The sequence below is a fragment of the Maniola hyperantus genome, chromosome 21, assembly GCF_902806685.2.
Source record: "Maniola hyperantus chromosome 21, iAphHyp1.2, whole genome shotgun sequence".
Classification (NCBI taxonomy): domain Eukaryota; kingdom Metazoa; phylum Arthropoda; class Insecta; order Lepidoptera; family Nymphalidae; genus Maniola; species Maniola hyperantus.
In genome coordinates this window covers 4729661-4747224 of record NC_048556.1, presented here as the reverse complement: position 1 = coordinate 4747224, position 17564 = coordinate 4729661, and the positions used below count along the sequence as shown (strand labels likewise).

General features: G+C 37.4%; 1 protein-coding gene and 1 long non-coding RNA gene across 3 annotated transcripts in view; one reads left to right on the top strand and one right to left on the bottom strand.

Annotated features, from left to right (window-relative positions):
- Window positions 1-17564, top strand: part of obe (activating signal cointegrator 1 complex subunit obelus) — a 36879-nt gene that overhangs the window by 11185 nt on the left and 8130 nt on the right. The window contains exons 14-31 of the mRNA XM_069505863.1: window positions 618-901; window positions 1413-1518; window positions 1737-1961; window positions 2752-2841; window positions 3883-4027; window positions 4599-4735; window positions 5457-5633; window positions 6255-6480; window positions 7250-7391; window positions 7887-7998; window positions 8797-8888; window positions 9631-9707; window positions 9995-10215; window positions 10761-10863; window positions 11647-11836; window positions 12739-12892; window positions 13618-13754; window positions 14435-14651. Of these exons, the coding sequence (XP_069361964.1) occupies window positions 618-901; window positions 1413-1518; window positions 1737-1961; window positions 2752-2841; window positions 3883-4027; window positions 4599-4735; window positions 5457-5633; window positions 6255-6480; window positions 7250-7391; window positions 7887-7998; window positions 8797-8888; window positions 9631-9707; window positions 9995-10215; window positions 10761-10863; window positions 11647-11836; window positions 12739-12892; window positions 13618-13754; window positions 14435-14651 (2835 nt within the window). The remainder of the gene's footprint in view (window positions 1-617; window positions 902-1412; window positions 1519-1736; window positions 1962-2751; window positions 2842-3882; window positions 4028-4598; window positions 4736-5456; window positions 5634-6254; window positions 6481-7249; window positions 7392-7886; window positions 7999-8796; window positions 8889-9630; window positions 9708-9994; window positions 10216-10760; window positions 10864-11646; window positions 11837-12738; window positions 12893-13617; window positions 13755-14434; window positions 14652-17564) is intronic.
- On the bottom strand, window positions 15324-16695 carry LOC138403799 (uncharacterized). 2 transcript variants are annotated; one of them, XR_011237960.1, is made up of 3 exons: window positions 16480-16695; window positions 15933-16154; window positions 15324-15554 (listed from the first exon to the last, which is right to left on the bottom strand). It is a non-coding gene; the product is annotated as an uncharacterized lncRNA (long non-coding RNA). The 2 variants fall into 2 exon arrangements; XR_011237959.1 differs by having other exon boundaries at window positions 15324-16154.

Here is a 17564-nt window from a genome sequence, read left to right as displayed (position 1 = left end):
CCTCTGCTTGTACTCAGCAGTGAGGAGGGAACTAGGTAGGAGGGAAATAGTTCCTTAGCACACAAGTAAATACTCATAGTACGCGACAGGTCAAGATGGCAATCGGGGAGGGAATGCCCCGCACACCCGCACATCCTTCGCGCTAACCCGGTGCGAGTGACGTGCGGGTGCGCGGGGCGTCCCCCGGTCTCATACCCCGATCACCATCTCAACCTATCGCAGACTATATTGTAGCATCATCATCATCATCATGATCAACCCATCACCAGCTCACTACAGAGCGCGGGTCTCCTCTCAGAGTGAGAAGGGTTTTGGCCATAGTCTACCACGCTGGCCATGTGCGGATTGGTAGACTTGACACACCTTTGAGAACATTATGGAAAACTCTCAGGCATGCAGGTTTCCTCACGATGTTTTCCTTCACCGTTAAAGCAAGTGATATTTAATTAATTAAAACGCACATAATTCCGAAAAGTTAGAGGTGCGTGCCCGGGATCGAACCCCCGACCTCCGATTAGAAGGCGGACGTCCTAACCACTAGGCTATCACTGCTACTAGCGCCCTATAGCCCCCTATAGAGTCTTGGAATCATCACCGATTTTATTTATTTCATACAGATACAAATGATGAATGAAATATGTTATGATAAAGCCATCGAAATGGTCCAAAAGGGCCATCAAGTGATGGTATTCGTACACGCGCGTAACGCGACTCACCAAACCGCGATGATTCTCAAGGAGTTGGCCCAAAAGAAGGGCCATTTGAAACACTTTGAGCCGGAAGATTCAGGAGCATTCCTTAAAGCTAAGAAGAGTATTGGGAGCAGTCCCAATAAATTGTTGGCGGAATTGTTTGCATCCGGTTTTGCTTGTCATCATGCTGGTATGCTGAGGAGCGATAGGTGAGAAGCTTTACTTTTTAGGGTTCCGTACCTCAAAAGGAAAAACGGAACCCTTATAGGATCACTTTGTTGTCTGTCTGTCTGTCGGTCTGTCAAGAAACCTACAGGGTACTTCCCGTTGACCTAGAATCATGAAATTTGGCAGGTAGGTACATCTTATAGCTGACATTTGGGGAAAAATCTGAAAACCGTGAATTTAGGGTTAGATCACACAAAAAAAATTAAATTGTGGTCATGAACTAATAATTAGTATTTTCAACTTTCGAAGTGAGTGACTATATCAAGTAGGGTATCATATGATAGGTCTTCACCTGTACATTCTAAAACAGATTTTTATTTATTTTAATGCATCATAGTTTTTTAATTATCGTGCAAAATGTCGAAAAAATACGACTGTAGTACGGAACCCTCATTGCGCGAGCCTGACTCGCACTTGGCCGGTTTTTTATATCAATAGCGAGCAAACGAGCAGGTGGGTCACCTGATGCTAAGTGATGGCACTTTTTTGTAGGAATATGGTGGAGAAATATTTCGCTGAAGGCTATATCAAGGTGCTCGTATGTACATCGACCTTGGCTTGGGGAGTCAACCTGCCAGCACACGGCGTTATAATAAGAGTACGTAATATATTATATTCTGTAAAAACCATTCACGCGCCATTTTAACATTTTGTGTCAAATTTCATGTCAAAACTACGATTTTAATCCTCATTTTAAAGGACCCATAGAGTAAAATTAGCGCGTGAGGAGTCATTCTTTACAGACTATACATTTAAACTCATGTATTTTACTAAGACTAGTGTATAAAGGTTACACGTACTAATGTTTTTTTGTAGGGTACAGAAATATACGACCAAAGTCACGGCACATTCGTAGACCTCAGTATACTGGATGTGCTACAAATCTTCGGTCGCGCAGGAAGGCCTCAGTTCGACACGTCTGGCACTGGCATTATAATCACCACGCACGACAAACTTACACACTATCTGAAGTGTATGACCAATCAGTTCCCCATAGAAAGCAACTTTATCAACCTTTTGGCCGACAATTTAAACGCTGAAGTAAGTATTTCTATAGATTTTTTTAATTGTAAAGCATATTGGATATGCTACAAAACCGGTAAAAGTGGAAGGCCTCAGATCGACACATCTGGCACTGGCATTGTAATTTACTTTAAATTCAAAAAGAACTTGTTACGTCGCTAAAACTTATTTAATACTATTATACTTTGACTTTATTCTTATTTTGTACTAATCTTGCTTTATAATAAACTAGCTTATGCTCGCGACTTCGTCCGCGTGGACTACACAAATTTCAAACCCCTATTCACCTAGGAGTTGAATTTTCAAAAATCCGGAAATTTCAAAAAAGCGGATGCATACGTCATAATAGCTATCTGCATGCCAAATTTCAGCCCGATCCGTCCAGTAGTTTGAGCTATGCGTTGATAGATCAGTCAGTCAGTCAGTCACCTTTTCCTTTATGTAAGCATGCAAATGAATAATATTTAATATCTAGTAATGATAATTTAATAATTTTAATCCTATTCTTATTGTATTTTAAATTGTAACCTTTTATTGTATCTTTAATATTTATCATTTTATTGTACCTAAAGTTGTATTTGCAATACCCTGACAGGGTCTCGTGTACTTATATTTAGCTTTAAGCACCCACCATCAATTAATGTAAATGTACATGAAAGCAAATAAATTTAGTCTGAATCTGAAGTAACTGCTATAACTAAAAAGTCGTCATAACCGAGGTCGTTATAAATGAAATCTATTGTATAAGGTTTTAACTTTCAACCGTACGAATTTTTATCGGTTATTTTATACTAAACAATTTTTCCAGGTTGCTCTCGGAACTGTGACCAATATCGACGAGGCAGTGGAGTGGTTGAGTTACACCTACCTATTCGTTAGAATGAGAATAAATCCACAGGTAAGTGGAGTTAACGATCTCGAACCAAACTTAGCTGTTACCTGCGCAGTGAGTGATTTATCTATCTATTCGATTGCCGGCGATTGTTGATTCTACCGTGCGATTTGTTCATCAGTCAACAGTTTATTTGCCGCACAATGGCACCGATTCTAAGCACAACCTAATTTTAGAGTATTCGCACCCTCTTCTTACTATTGTAATATGAAAAGGACAGAAGCAGTTTGACATTTCTAAATTTAATTTTTAGATGGTAAAACCCGTGATTTTAGCACGCAATCGCGAACCTACTGTTTAAATTTGTATTGTGCACTAAAATTTAGAGTCTTTAAATGTGAAAGTCATGTTCCGTTCCTTTTCTAGCATTAGTAAAAAGAAAGGGATGCAGATACTCTAAATTTAGTTTAGACAGAGACTAGAGAATCGGGGCCAATATGAAAGTAAAAATAATCTTCTAAATATATAAAAGGAGAAGCTGCCTAATCAGCTAGAGATAAACATAAATAATAACCTTTGCGCAGAAACATTTCTCTCACTGCCGCACAGCGGTCTTTTTACGAACTGACGGAAAAGCACGATCTGTAAGAGCCCTTACGCACTTAGCCGATCCGAGTCCGTGAAAATACGGCTATAAAAACTCAGACCGAATATTGCTTACGAACTTATTCGATCTCTGATCCAAATCAAACCTATTCAGTGGACTTTTTGACATATCTACGTCATACGTCCGATTTGAATCCGAGGCATATCCGAGATATTCTCACGGATGACGGAGAGAACTCGGATGATGGAAGTCGAAGCTAGTGCGTGAGCTACCATACAAATAGTTCTATGACTACTTCGAAACGTATTTTCACGGATTCGGATAAGATTTGGTGAGTAATCGCTCTAAGGGCGTTTGTACATTCATCCGTATTCGGTTCGTATCCCTAATTCTTCGAATTGGCCGTCATACAAATACGTAGCATTCGATTCGTATTTTTACGGATCCGTAAAATCACGGTTGAGTGCACAAATGCCCTTAAAGCTAGTTTTGTATTTCAGGTTTACGGCCTAACTTACACGGACACGTTTGAAGAGCCGATGCTTGAGACTAAAAGACGTGAGTTGATCACAAACGCCGCTATGCAGTTAGATCGCACGCAGATGCTGCGGTACAACGAACGGACTGGCGATCTTAATGTCACAGGTAAATGGCCAATAGGAGTATAGTGCACAAAATCCTTTGAAGATTTTGGCCTACCTAGTAGTCGGGCATTTTTCTTTTTTTCCAAAATAGCGGCCACACATAAAGCCTATATTAATCAATCATCATGATCAACCCATCACCGGCTCACTACGGTACAGAGCACAGGTCTCCTCTTAGAGCGAGGAGGGTTTTGGCCATAGTCTACCACGCTGGCCATGTGCGGATTGGTAGACTTCACACATCTTTGAGAACTTTATAGAGAACTCTCAGGCATGCAGGATTCGTCACGGTGTTTTCCTTCACCGTCAAAGCAAGTGACATTTAATTACTTAACACGCACATAACGCGAAAAGTGAGATGTGCGTGCCCGGGATCGAACCCTCTACCTCCGATTAGAAGGCGGACGTCCTAAGCACTAGGCTATACCAGCTTAAAATAGATATTAATCAATAGCTCGCATGAATACAAACAACTATTGTACGTACATGTTACATATTGATTTTCGTTTATTTCTATTCTCATTAATTATTTAGACTTTTTAATTTAATTCACTATTACAATTTTTTTTCAGATTTGGGTAGAACGGCCAGCCATTACTATATAACATGGGAAACAATGGAAGTTTTCAACTCTATGGTTCGCAAGTCTATGACGCAAGGTTACATCCTCGAAATGTTGACCAGATGTTCAGATTTTCAGCAACTTAAGGTAATTTTTATAAAAAAAAATTTTTAGGTAATCTCTACCTTTTCAAATTACCAAAAAATTACTTAAGAATTAAGAAAACACTTTGGAACCATTCAAAATTTTTAGTCACATTCTATTTACTAAACTAGAAATTTTTCTTTTGGGCGAATATATTTCTTACAAGAATCAGACAAAAAATTCAAATCCAAAATATACTCATACTAGAAATAATGGCTTCATTTCACACTTTCGTTGGACTATTTAAAATTTAACATGCTTTCTTACAATAAAAATAGGTTAGATCTGAGAGTTAGAAATACTTGGTACCAATCAGCTTGACAAAAAAAGCAATCTTCAATTATTTCTTTATAAAATTTCGATCGAACTGATTTTTTAAAAGAAATAGAAACAAATCCAAACCCGAGAAATAGTTTCGTACTTGGTAGAATCGAGTTGAGAAAAAGCAATTCTCAATTATTTCCTTATAAAATTTCGATCGAACTGATTTTTTAAAAGAAATAGAAACAAATCCAAACCCGAGAAATAGTTTCGTACTTGGTAGAATCGAGTTGAGAAAAAGCAATTCTCAATTATTTCCTTATAAAATTTCGATCGAACTTATTTTTTACAAGAATTAGAAAACAAATCCAAATCCGAAAATAGTTTCGCTAGAAATAAAGGCAGTTAGTCACACTTTCCTTTGGACTATTTAAATATCAACGTGATTTTTCATGATCCTTAGCTTAGAAAAGAAGAACTAACAGAACTGTGGAATCTCAAAGACCAGTACTGCGAATTGAGGATCGAAGACCCGCCAGAAGATATCCACTGGAAAATCCACATTCTGCTACAAACTTACCTTTCAAGAGGACGGGTGAATATTTCCTCGCTGCAATCCGATTTAAATTACATTAGCCAGGTAAGATTTTGACTTAAGGTGTTTTGCAATGTATCAAAATTCAAAACTAAAAAGCGATTTAAAAAAATGAAATGCATAATAATGAAAAATTACCAAACCTTTTTTTTTTTTAAAGAATATTAGCCAAGTTTATCATGTAGATTAATATTCCCCTTTCCCCTCCAAAGCTTGTGCTAGGAGTAGGAACGACAATAGTGCAACGGGTGGGGTTGGAACCGCCAATAATTTGAGTCGCTCACTAATTTATGTTATTATGGCAGCCCTTGATTAAACTTGAAAAAACGAGATGATTTTTCAATCCCAAATACAACTTTAACTGACGAGTTTTTACGTAGATTTCCAATACAAACACTGTCAAAACGTCAAATTTATTATTTACTAGATGATTCCCGCGACTTCGTCCGCGTGGATTTAGGTTTTTTAAAATCCCGTGGGAACTCTTTGATTTTCCGGGATCAAAAGTCTTCCCCGAGATTTAAGCTATCTCTGTACCAAATTTTATTGAAATTGGTTAAATGGTTGGGCCGTGAAAAGCAAGCAGACAGACAGACACACTTTCGCAGTTATAATATAAATTCAAATATTTGTATTTAAAAATAAGAATCCCCTGATATATTTTAGAACGCAGTCCGAATAGTGCGTGCGCTATTCGAGATAACCCTCCGCAAAAACAACGCCTACATGGCGGGCATTTACTTGAAAATGGCCAAAATGATGGAACTTCAGCTGTGGGACTTCTACAGCGACATGAGACAGTTCAACTGCTTCCCCAATGAAGTGTTGAAGCATATCGAGTACCCCATGCTCAAACCCGACCAAATACGGGATATGGACTGGAAAGAATTAGGTATATATCCATACTTATGAATAAAATTGAGGTGGCTGTCTGTATTTTTGCTATTTTCCTTTTGTTACTCATATGGCTGAAAGTAATGATTATTTACACGTCATTATAGTCGACGCATTTTAAACTGAGCCGTCGAGTTATCTGTCTGTTTCGCTCGCACTTACAGGTCGTAGGTAAGTGCGAGCGAAACAGGCAGATAACTCGACGACTAAGTTTAAAATGCGTCGACTATAGAACGCAAGCACCCATTTGTAAAATAATTGTTGTCTATTTTGGGGCTAATCCTCGAAACTGCTCAGACTTCGATGTAAAGGACTATGCAAGGAGTTTTCTAAGCTACTCTATCCTGAAATAACAAAGGCTTTTTTTAAATACAGCCAAAAGCCGTGTAAGTGAATGATATATATAAATTCGTCATATTCACCAAATCCCAGATCTTCAGAAGCCGGAAAAACATTTTCAATATCCTCAAATTGTTCAGGAACTCTGTAACCTTTGAAAGTTCTAAAATTGTCCAGATCATATTAAAGTCTTAAACCAATCTGAAATCCATGCCAATAGGATTCTGAACATAGGGTCTTAAAGTTTTTTTTAAAGTTGAAGGCTTCATATACGAATTGTGTTGTCAAATATTTTGCAACTATCATATTTTTAAGTAACTTAACTAACCTTGAACGTTAAATAATATAAAAATATAATATAAACTACTATACCTACTAACTAAAATAATAATATAAACGTATAAAAAAATTAATCTTCTCTATTTTAGGCGATCTCATTCGCAATCCAAAAGCAGCTAGGCATCTAAAGAAATGTGCGGACGAGTTCCCTTTGTTAGAAATGGAAGCAAGCTTGCATCCCATTACAAGGACCGTATTACGGATACGACTTACCATTACACCGAATTTCAAGTAAGGATAATAACAGATTATTATTAATTCATTTCTTATTGAATAAAAGAAATTTCCCCTAGGTTCACAGGTTTCGATCCAGGTGCCAAGTCTGTAGTCTCGAATTCAAACACTTTTGCGTTCCGCGTTCACTATGCGCACATAATAGTCTATTTGTCTTCTATTAGTCAGGCTTGGAGTTTTTCTGGGTGGTTAAATCAGAGATCCGTAGAAGAACCAGAGTAACCGACACCGGTTGAAAAGCTGAAGTGACAATGGGCGGGGCACATAGTTCGAATAACTGATGGACGTTGGGGTCCAGAGTTGGTAGACCCCAAGCTAGGTGGAGAGACGACATCAAACGATAAATAAACGAACATGCAGCGTGGCGTATGAATCTCCTTACAAGAGACATAGCAATGGACGGCTTGAGCTTGAGCTTTCGGTCACTGAAATTATTCCATATTATACTAATTCAGGTCGAAGAAAATCCTTTGAAAATGCTTTTATTTTCAGATGGAACGACAAATATCACGGGAAAGCGCCTGAAGCTTTCTGGATTTGGGTGGAAGATCCTGAAACGGATATCATGTACTACCATGAATATTTCCTCATAACTAAGAAACAGGTACTTTGTTATTAGTGCTATGGGTTAATTACGGAAAATGATAGCTACAGTGTGACGATCGCAATCACCATTGATTGGCTAACACTTTCTGGCTTTTGGTTAAATGCATTATTGCAGCAAAAATACTTTAAATTCAGCCAATCACAACAACTGAGATGCAGCAATGATTCATACAGCTTTTGTGTAATCTACCAGCCTGCTGTACACAGATCTTTGGTCTTCTAAACTAAACTGCGTGTTGCACAGATCCATTTCTTGCAGGGGACACCAAAAACGTATCTATTCTGAAAATGGTACCTCATTCATTGGTGCAAATAAATAGACTAAATGACGGGACTTGAATCCAAAATCCATGGATCCAAATCCGGGAAATTGCATTTCACTCATACCTTTTTACGCTCCTCATATTGACAGTCTGTGGGAGGCAGGTGAAAAGTATTTAAAATATTTTTAACACTTTGCGGAAGCACTACTTTTAAACCCAAACGTTTTATTTAGTTTGGAGATTTGTATAAGTACTACTGAATTTATAATCCACTAGCGACCTGCCCCGGCTTCGCATGGGTGCAAGGTGATTATACTATACCTCTAAACCTTCCTCTTGAATCACTCTATCTATTGGTGAAAACCGCATTAAAATCCGTTTCGTAGTTTAAAAGATCTACGCGTTCATACATAAAGACAGAGCGGGAAGCGACTTTATTTTATACTATGTAAAGATTATGCATAGAAAAATTTTCTATTATTATATTTTCATGTAAACTCTTTTCTTATGCCTGCTTTTTGATTTCATAACAGGTCATAACCAACGAACCCCAAGAGCTCATCATAACAATACCAATATCTGAGCCCTTGCCGCCTCAGTATTATGTACGCGCCACCTCCGAAAGGTAAATAGCGTTTTAAATAGTTGTAAAGCACTGGTACTGATTCTGAGCACAACTAAATTTTAGAGTATTCGCATCTTCTTCTTACTAAAGTAATATGAAAAGGATAGGTTTCACAGTTTTAAATTTAATTTAGAGCTGTCAAACCTCTTGACTTTAGCTGCCAGAAGCGAGCCTATTGTTTAAATTTATAGTGTGCACTAAAATTTAGAGTCTCTAAATGTAAATTCATGTTCCGTCCCCTTTTTAGCAATATTAAAAAGAATAAGATGCAGATACTCTAAATTTAGAGAAAGACTACAGAATTAGCACCATTGTCAGGTGTATAAAAATAATTATCCAGCAACTCAGAGTCAAAGTCAAATTATTTATTCAAATTATTGTACACTTTATGGTACATACTATTGTACACTTTTGGATGGTAATTTGCAATACAATGATGTAGTGCTAATAATTAATTACGTAAACTTATATAACTAAAGCTACGAGGGTTCCAAACGCGCCCAGCAGGGTGATTCGCTAACTCAGTGTCTAATACTGAATGATAGTCCCCGAGCTCATTTGACATTTATCTTTAATCCATTGAAGGTTTTCTACAAAACATCGTTTTATTATCACTCAATGAAGCAGCAATGTAGAACCAATCAATGTCAAATTAACTCCTTGGCTATCATTCAGCGTTAGACACTGAGTTAGCGAACTAGTCGAGTAACCTACAAAGTTTCAAAATATTTATTTGTTACAGATGGCTGGGTTCGGAAAGTGTTCTGGCATTAACATTCCAACACCTTATATTGCCTGAAACACACCCTCCTCACACTGGTGAGCTTTTTCATTTCCTCACTTGATATTATCATATTTAATCAGTAGATATGTGTAGGTATATAAAAAAAAACTTTTTTCTTAAAAAAATTCTCTAAGATTTTTTGAACTTGTGTAAAATTAAAAAAAAGTGTTTTTGTTTTTTGGCAAGTCGAAAATTGATTTTGGAATTTTGTTATAAAAGATTACACTTACTCTCACTTAAGAGTTTCGGACTTTCTTGAGATTCAGACCTGTTGCTTAGTCTAGTTTAGAGATTGTGTACAAATACTAAATACCTCTTTCAGATCTCCTGGAACTTCAACCATTACCAGTTACGGCACTAAACAACCCGTCATACGAAATGCTGTATAACTTCAGCCATTTCAACCCGATACAAACGCAGATATTCCACTGTTTGTACCACACGGACAATAACGTGCTGTTGGGGGCGCCCACTGGGTCCGGGAAGACTATAGTCGCTGAAGTGGCCATGTTTAGGGTCTTCAACCAGTATCCAAACTGCAAGGTAAGCCATATACTTCCCTACTGGATATTATAAATGCGAGAGAGTTTTTCTGTCTGTTTTCTGCGTGTTACCCTTTCACGGGCTATCCGGTTTACCGCTTATGTGGCGAAAGTATCCTATTTCCCTACTTCGAAAATAGGCTACTTTTCATCACGGAAATCAAAGAGTTTCCACGGGATTTTTAATGGACATCAGCTAGTTTATTCTCAAATTCTGAATTTCATAACGAATGCAGTGGGTGTTTGTGTCGAAGATTTCTCTCCCAAGATCCTCCCAAAGGTAGAAATTTTCTTCAGAATCACCTGCTGAAAATCGTGATCTGTCAAAAAAGTACCCAAACTGATATTTCAAGTTAAAATTTGAAAACCGCTTAGAAAAGATTTTTGGGAAATCGGGGAAAGCAGGAAACATAAATATCGACGGGGATGAAGGGACTAGCTTAAGTCAAATTCCTCGTGCAAACCGATCTTGAAATTTTAACATCCATAAGCTACCCCTAAAATTATATAAAAGGTGATTAAGTAAATAATCTTAATTTTTTACAGATAGTTTACATTGCACCTCTTAAAGCGTTGGTAAAAGAAAGAATAAAGGATTGGAAAGTGAGACTGGAAGAAAGGCTGGGCAAGAATGTTGTTGAGTTGACAGGTATTTATCGTTTCATCTTGTAATCTCATCATGTGATCGTCGTGACTCATGACCTCTTTCCATTAATCTTATAATCTTGAAATAATAATGCGATGGGTTCCCAAATCCTTCCGCATACAACTCTACTAGGAGAACGAGATTTCATCTCTTATGTTAATTTACAGTTATTATCACATGTTAGTGATAATAACCGGGACCGACAGCTTAACATGCCCTTCGAGGCACAAAGGAATCAAACGGCCAAATTCAGACCTCCAAAGTCGGTCAACCATCCAGTTACCAACCTGGGTCAACGTTGCTTAACAATCGCAATACATTGATATACGTTGTCACAACTAGACCACTTGAGTCACATTTCCGCAGTTTTGATCTTAATATATAAAAAAAAAAAAAAAGATTCCGACGAATTGAGAACCTCCTCCTTTTTTTGAAGTCGGTTAAAAATACAAAGTACTAACTGACGCACAGCCTAAACCGCTGGTCCTATAGAGACATGAGATTTTGAGGGTGTGTTCTTTGTAAAGAGTAGGTATCCAATAAGAAAGGAGTTTTCGAAATTCCACCCCTAAGTGGGTTAAATAGGGGATGAAAGTATGTATCAAGTTAGTTACATGAAAATTGGTATTTGGATTTTCGGTCACAAATGAAGAAATACGTGTTCCAGGGTTTTTGGAAATTCAACCCCCACCTCGATTTTCTAAATTCCACCCGAGCGAAACCGGGGCGGGTCAGCTAGTTTCTATATAAAACTGAATCAGCCATTAATAATGTCTATACTTTTAGGTGACGTATCGCCCGATATAAGAGCCATCAGAAATTCTCAAGTGATTGTGACAACTCCTGAGAAATGGGACGGCATCAGTCGATCCTGGCAGACCAGGAACTATGTCCGAGACGTTGCGTTAATCGTTATCGATGAAATACATCTTCTGGGTGAGGATAGAGGGCCTGTGTTGGAAGTTATTGTTTCCAGGTAAGGTACTACTTCGGAAGTCTCTTTCAGAAGTTTTTAGGGATCCGTACCTCAAAAGGAAAAACAGAACCCTTATAAGATCACTTTGTTGTCTGTCTGTCTGTCAAGAAACCTACAGGGTACTTCCTGTTGACCTAGAATCATGAAATTTGGCAGGTAGGTAGGTCTCATAAGCAGACATTAGGGGAAAAATCTGAAAATTGTGAATTTGTGGTTACATCACAAGAAAAAAATTAAAATGTGTTCATGAACAAATATTGCTATTATCGACTTTTAAAGTAAGATTGTTATACCAAGTGGGGTATCATATGAAAAGAATTTACCTGTACATTCTAAAACACAAATTTTTATTTATTTATATGCATAATAATTTAGATTTTAGATTAACAGATTAGAAACATTAGATTTTTCAAGTCACGAGCATACGTACGGCCATGGATTCTTACTAGACTTTCGAAGCCAGTGTGGCTAATTCCGTTGTACACAATCTTTAAACTAAACTAAAATGGCACGTCTAAATCTATTGCTATCCCTTTCATGATGTTGCTTGCGGAAAAGGATAGCACTAGATTTAGACCTGTTAATTTAGTTTAGTTTAGAGATTGTGTAGAAAATTGGCCCCTGTATTTAAACTATATCAGTTTAAATACTGGCTTCGAAATGTTTCGGTTGTTTTTTGACTGTGCAGTTTATTTGCGAACCAGTACGCTTCCCGTTCATAAACTTAACAGTCGACGAAACTCGATTTGTTTTAGTGACGATTTTTATTCGATTGTTTTTTTTATGAAAACGAATAAATCGACAGTCGATTGTTCAACAGTTGATTTATTGAATTGTCTATTTTGCAACAATCGCTCATCATTAGAATAGGATATAATATAGATCACAATTTCTTTCAATAGGACAAACTTCATCGAGTCGCATACATCAAGACGGTTGCGAATCATCGGGCTATCGACCGCGCTGGCGAACGCAAAAGATCTCGCTAATTGGCTGAACATAGGAGAGATGGGGCTTTACAACTTCAGACCTTCCGTTCGACCCGTGCCTCTAGAGGTATGTATTTTTTGTGATATATTCAAATTCTTGGTAACAGGCTTTTATACATGGCACAATATTGTAAATGAAATCTTTGAAACGAGCAATCGCCGAGTTTCTTGCTGGTCCTTCTTGGTAGAAAGATAATTCCGAAACAATGGTAGACTCATTTGAGGATTCAAAAGTACTTGTAGAAATTTATTGGAATAAAAAATGGTTTGCTTTTGCTGCACTTAAATTTAAACTTTCTTGCTCAGCAATTAAGATTAATTTTTCGTAGATAGCTAGTCCGTAACTAGCATATAATATACAGTGAAAATTGAATTTTATTACGATTGGTTTTCTAAACCAATCGTAATAAATTAATGTAATTCGTGCAATTTTGTTTGTGAAAAAACTGTCTTATCTTCGAGGCGAACTTGAATTTTTTTTTCCACCCCTAAGGCCCCTAAAGAAGCTTTCACTTCAAAAATATTTCTCTTTATTACTTACTAGCTGATGCCCGCGACTTCGTACGCGTGGATTTAGGTTTTAAAGAATCCTGTGGGAACTCTTCAATTTTCCGGGATAAAAAGTAGCCTATGTCCTTCCCCGGGATGCTAGCTATCTCTGTACCAAATTTCGTCAAAATCAGTTGAACGGTTGAGCCGTGAAAACCTAGCAGACAGTCAGACAGACAGACACACTTTCACATTTATAATATTATTACTTATATTACTTAATTACTTATTACTTATATTCAGGTCCACATATCGGGTCACCCGGGGCGCCACTACTGCCCGCGCATGTTGTCGATGAACAAGCCGACGTTCCAGGCCATACGCACACACTCGCCTTCCGCGCCCGCACTCGTGTTCGTCTCCAGTAGACGACAGACCAGGTATACCTGTTCTATTACAGAGACAAACTCGTCGGATTTTGTCACGGAAACTTTCATCATCATCATCATCAACAACCAATAGACGTCCACTTCTGGACATAGGTCTCTTGTAGGGACTTCCACACGCCACGGTTTTGCGCCGCCTGGATCCGGCGGCTCCCTGCGACTCGTCTGGTGTCGTCCGTCCACCTAGTGGGGGTCTTCCAACGCTGCGTCTTCCGGTGCGAGGTCGCCATTCTAGCACCTTTCACTCCTATCTAAATATACATATAAAAGGAAAAGGTGACTGACTGACTGACTGACTGACTGATCTATCAACGCACAGTTCAAACTACTGGATGGATCAGGCTGAAATTTGGCGTGCAGCTAGCTATTATGACGTAGGCATCCGCTAAGAGAGGATTTTTGAAAATTCAACCCCTAAGGGGGTGAAATAGGGGTTTGAAATTTGTGTAGTCCACGCGGAAGAAGTCGCGAGCATAAGCTAGTTGGTCAATAAAGCAGGTTTCCACGGCACGCACCACTCTTCAGACATCTACAATCTACATCCGCAATTACATCCGTATTGATTATTACGGATGCGAATCCAGATGTTCAAATCGATGCGGGAGCTCCGCATTTGTGGATGCGGATACAATTGGCGTGATAAAAATTCATCATCAGAATTTTTAAATTTCCAGGTTGACAGCCCTAGACTTAATCGCATATCTAGCAGCCGAAGACAACCCTAAACAATGGCTGCATATGCAAGAATCTGAAATGGAACAAATCCTGTCGAACATCCGAGAGTCAAACCTCAAACTCACTCTAGCGTTTGGCATCGGAATCCATCACGCTGGTTTGCATGAAAAGGATAGAACCACTGTCGAAGAGCTATTTATCAATCAAAAGATACAGGTTAGTATAATTAAGACCTGATAATGATAAGGTTTATGATTAAAGCCTGACCTAAATAAAACACCTCGCCATAGTGCGGGAAACCAGTGGAACTAATTTATACAAGACCTTAAACACCACGGAACAGAAAGAACAGTGGAAGTGCAATTCACCAAAATTACTATAGGAACCGCTGTCGCCAAACTCATACAAATATACCGATAGTCATATATTGCACTACAAAGAAACAAATCATTTGATTTGTCGTTTAAGTTTAGTCAAAACTAGCCTACGTCACAGATTTGGAAATAAACCCTGACGCTCTAGAAATAAGATTTATTTTGCTTTAGCGGAAGAACGTATTTACGAGCTATAGTCACACTCACGTCACACTAGATTCAATTGTCCAATTAATTCCGCTACTTGACCATAGATGGCGGTATTCTAAGTAGTAGCAATTATAAACTTAATTACTTTAAACATATGGTTGACATTTGCGTGATCGGTCGATTTTTTTTCCTCCTCAGTTAAGGCTGCACCACGTAGCTCAATGAATTACCTATCGATATCGATAGATACTCGTTATTTTGTTCATTCGCAAAAATAAAATTAAAAAAGGTAATTATAAAATTGAATAAAAGTGCTGGTATGTATGCATGCCTTTTACAAGTATGCACAATAAATACTGCAACGTATGAAAATAGATAAATTTTATTTATTGCCCTTGAAATAAAACATATTTGTTAAGAAACTGGCGTTTCGAAAGTCTTATTTTTAATTTTAATAAATGGTGTATGCGAACATTTATGTATATATTTTTCGACTATTGCCTTCATCAAATCGGTAACGTGATTAGACGCAGGAATCTCCGAATCACTTTGTCTTTTTGAAGAACCTGGAGTGACCACATTTATCATTTTGTGGCTGAAACCAAAATTAAATTTTGAGAATAAATCCGTACTAATATTATAAATGCGAAAGTGTGTCTGTCTGTCTGTCTGTCTGCTAGCTTTTCACGGCTCAACCGATCAACCGTTTTTGATGAAATTTGGTACAGAGATAGCTTGCATCCCGGGAAAGGACATAGGAAGTTGAAAAGTTCCCACAGGATTTTTAAAAACCTAAATCCACGCGGACGAAGTCGCGGGCATCATCTAGTACCTATATAAAAATGAATAGGAGAAAAATTAATTAGTGTGTTTATGAATTAAATTTGATATTTAGTCAGTCAATCTTCATACAAAAATATAACTAAGAGGTGTGTTGTTTTGTATTATAATATCAAGTATTTTCAATACTTACTGAAAGTAATAAAATAAAACAAGGTTATTTGATTAAAAGACTTAACGATTTTCATTGATGGAAGCGCAGTAGGTTTCGTATATCTATATCCTTTATTTGATATTATAAAATCGACTTCTAAAAAAATGTTCAGAGCATATCATGCTTGATTTGGTTGGCATCCAATTAACTCTACCCGTTGCATCTATCCATTTCTCTTTGATGCTTGCATCTTTGGGAAACCTAAAAATATTTTAAATGAAGGTTAGAGGAACTACTGATGTCTATTTAGTGATCAATGCAACGTCTCACTCATTAATAAATTATAATTATTGCGTTACTATTTATTTATATCCTTGTATCGATATCAATCGATAAATTCAATATTCTACTTGGCCACATCACTATTTGAGTAGCGAACACGGAGCGAAGTACTTTCGGAATAGAATCAATCCAAAATAAACTTTATCTTAATTGTTTAAGGTTGATTTTGACTAACCGTTCTATTAAATATTAGTAAATTGAAATAAATTAAGATTTTATAGAAAACAATGAAAATCGTACTTACCGATGATACGAAACACCTCCATTTTTAAGATTTTTTCTCCTACTATCATTTTTACACTCCAAAACGGAACAGTAACATTGCTAGGGCAATATGAATTTGTCGCGAGACTACCAACTCCACGCGATGTTAGAACGCGACTGGGATCAGTTTTACGTAACTACGCTTAATTGTGGCACGCGTGCCACGCCTACTTAGCACTTCCACTGTTTTTTCTGTTCCGTGTTAAACACAGTGACCATAGACCATACCCCCAGAACAAGTTTTTTTTATTTCTGGCCAGGCAGTAATTATAAAACTGAATGATTAGATATGACTCATTATTTTCATGTTCATGAGTTCCTTCTCTTAAAATTACCTATATTTTAGCGTTTAAACTATCGTGAGTGATTATATAAAATATCTCTCAACAGCTATACTCACGTATTTAGTCGACGTTAGCCCGACTAGTTTTGAACCCGTCCAGATTCAAATTTACCCATGTTTGATTTATTTAAAAGTTTCCTTATCTTAGCTTACGAAAGTGTTATTAAATATTAAAAATTTATATCCCATTTATTTTGCCATTGAATAATATGATTGAGTCTATTGCACTCACTCATATAATTAATTCATAATATAATTATAATTATATCATTCACTCACGAGTATCGTAAATGAATTATGAAGGCTTTATTTTTAATTCCCCAACTATAAGAATGGAATTCAGAAAAAAACTTTAGATTTCTTTGTTTTTATTCCAATACAAGTTAGCCCCTGACGGCAATCTCACCGTGGTAATAATGGTGGTATATTTTTGTAAATTGCGAAGAATTGCGTTTTTGTTTTTAATTATTTTCCTTTATTGTATTTGTTTTTAATTATAAGTCCTTAGATTTAAGAGAACAACCACCGCATACGTATAGTACGCGACAGGTTGAAATGACAATCGGGGAGGGAACGCCCCGTGTTAACCCGGTGCAGGTGAGCCCAGGTGACGTGCGGGTGTGAGGGGCGTCCCCTCGCCTTATACACCGATTGCCATCTCGACACGTCGCGGAGGTATCCCCTCTGTATGACATGTAAAATTTAAAAGACTGTTTTTACTG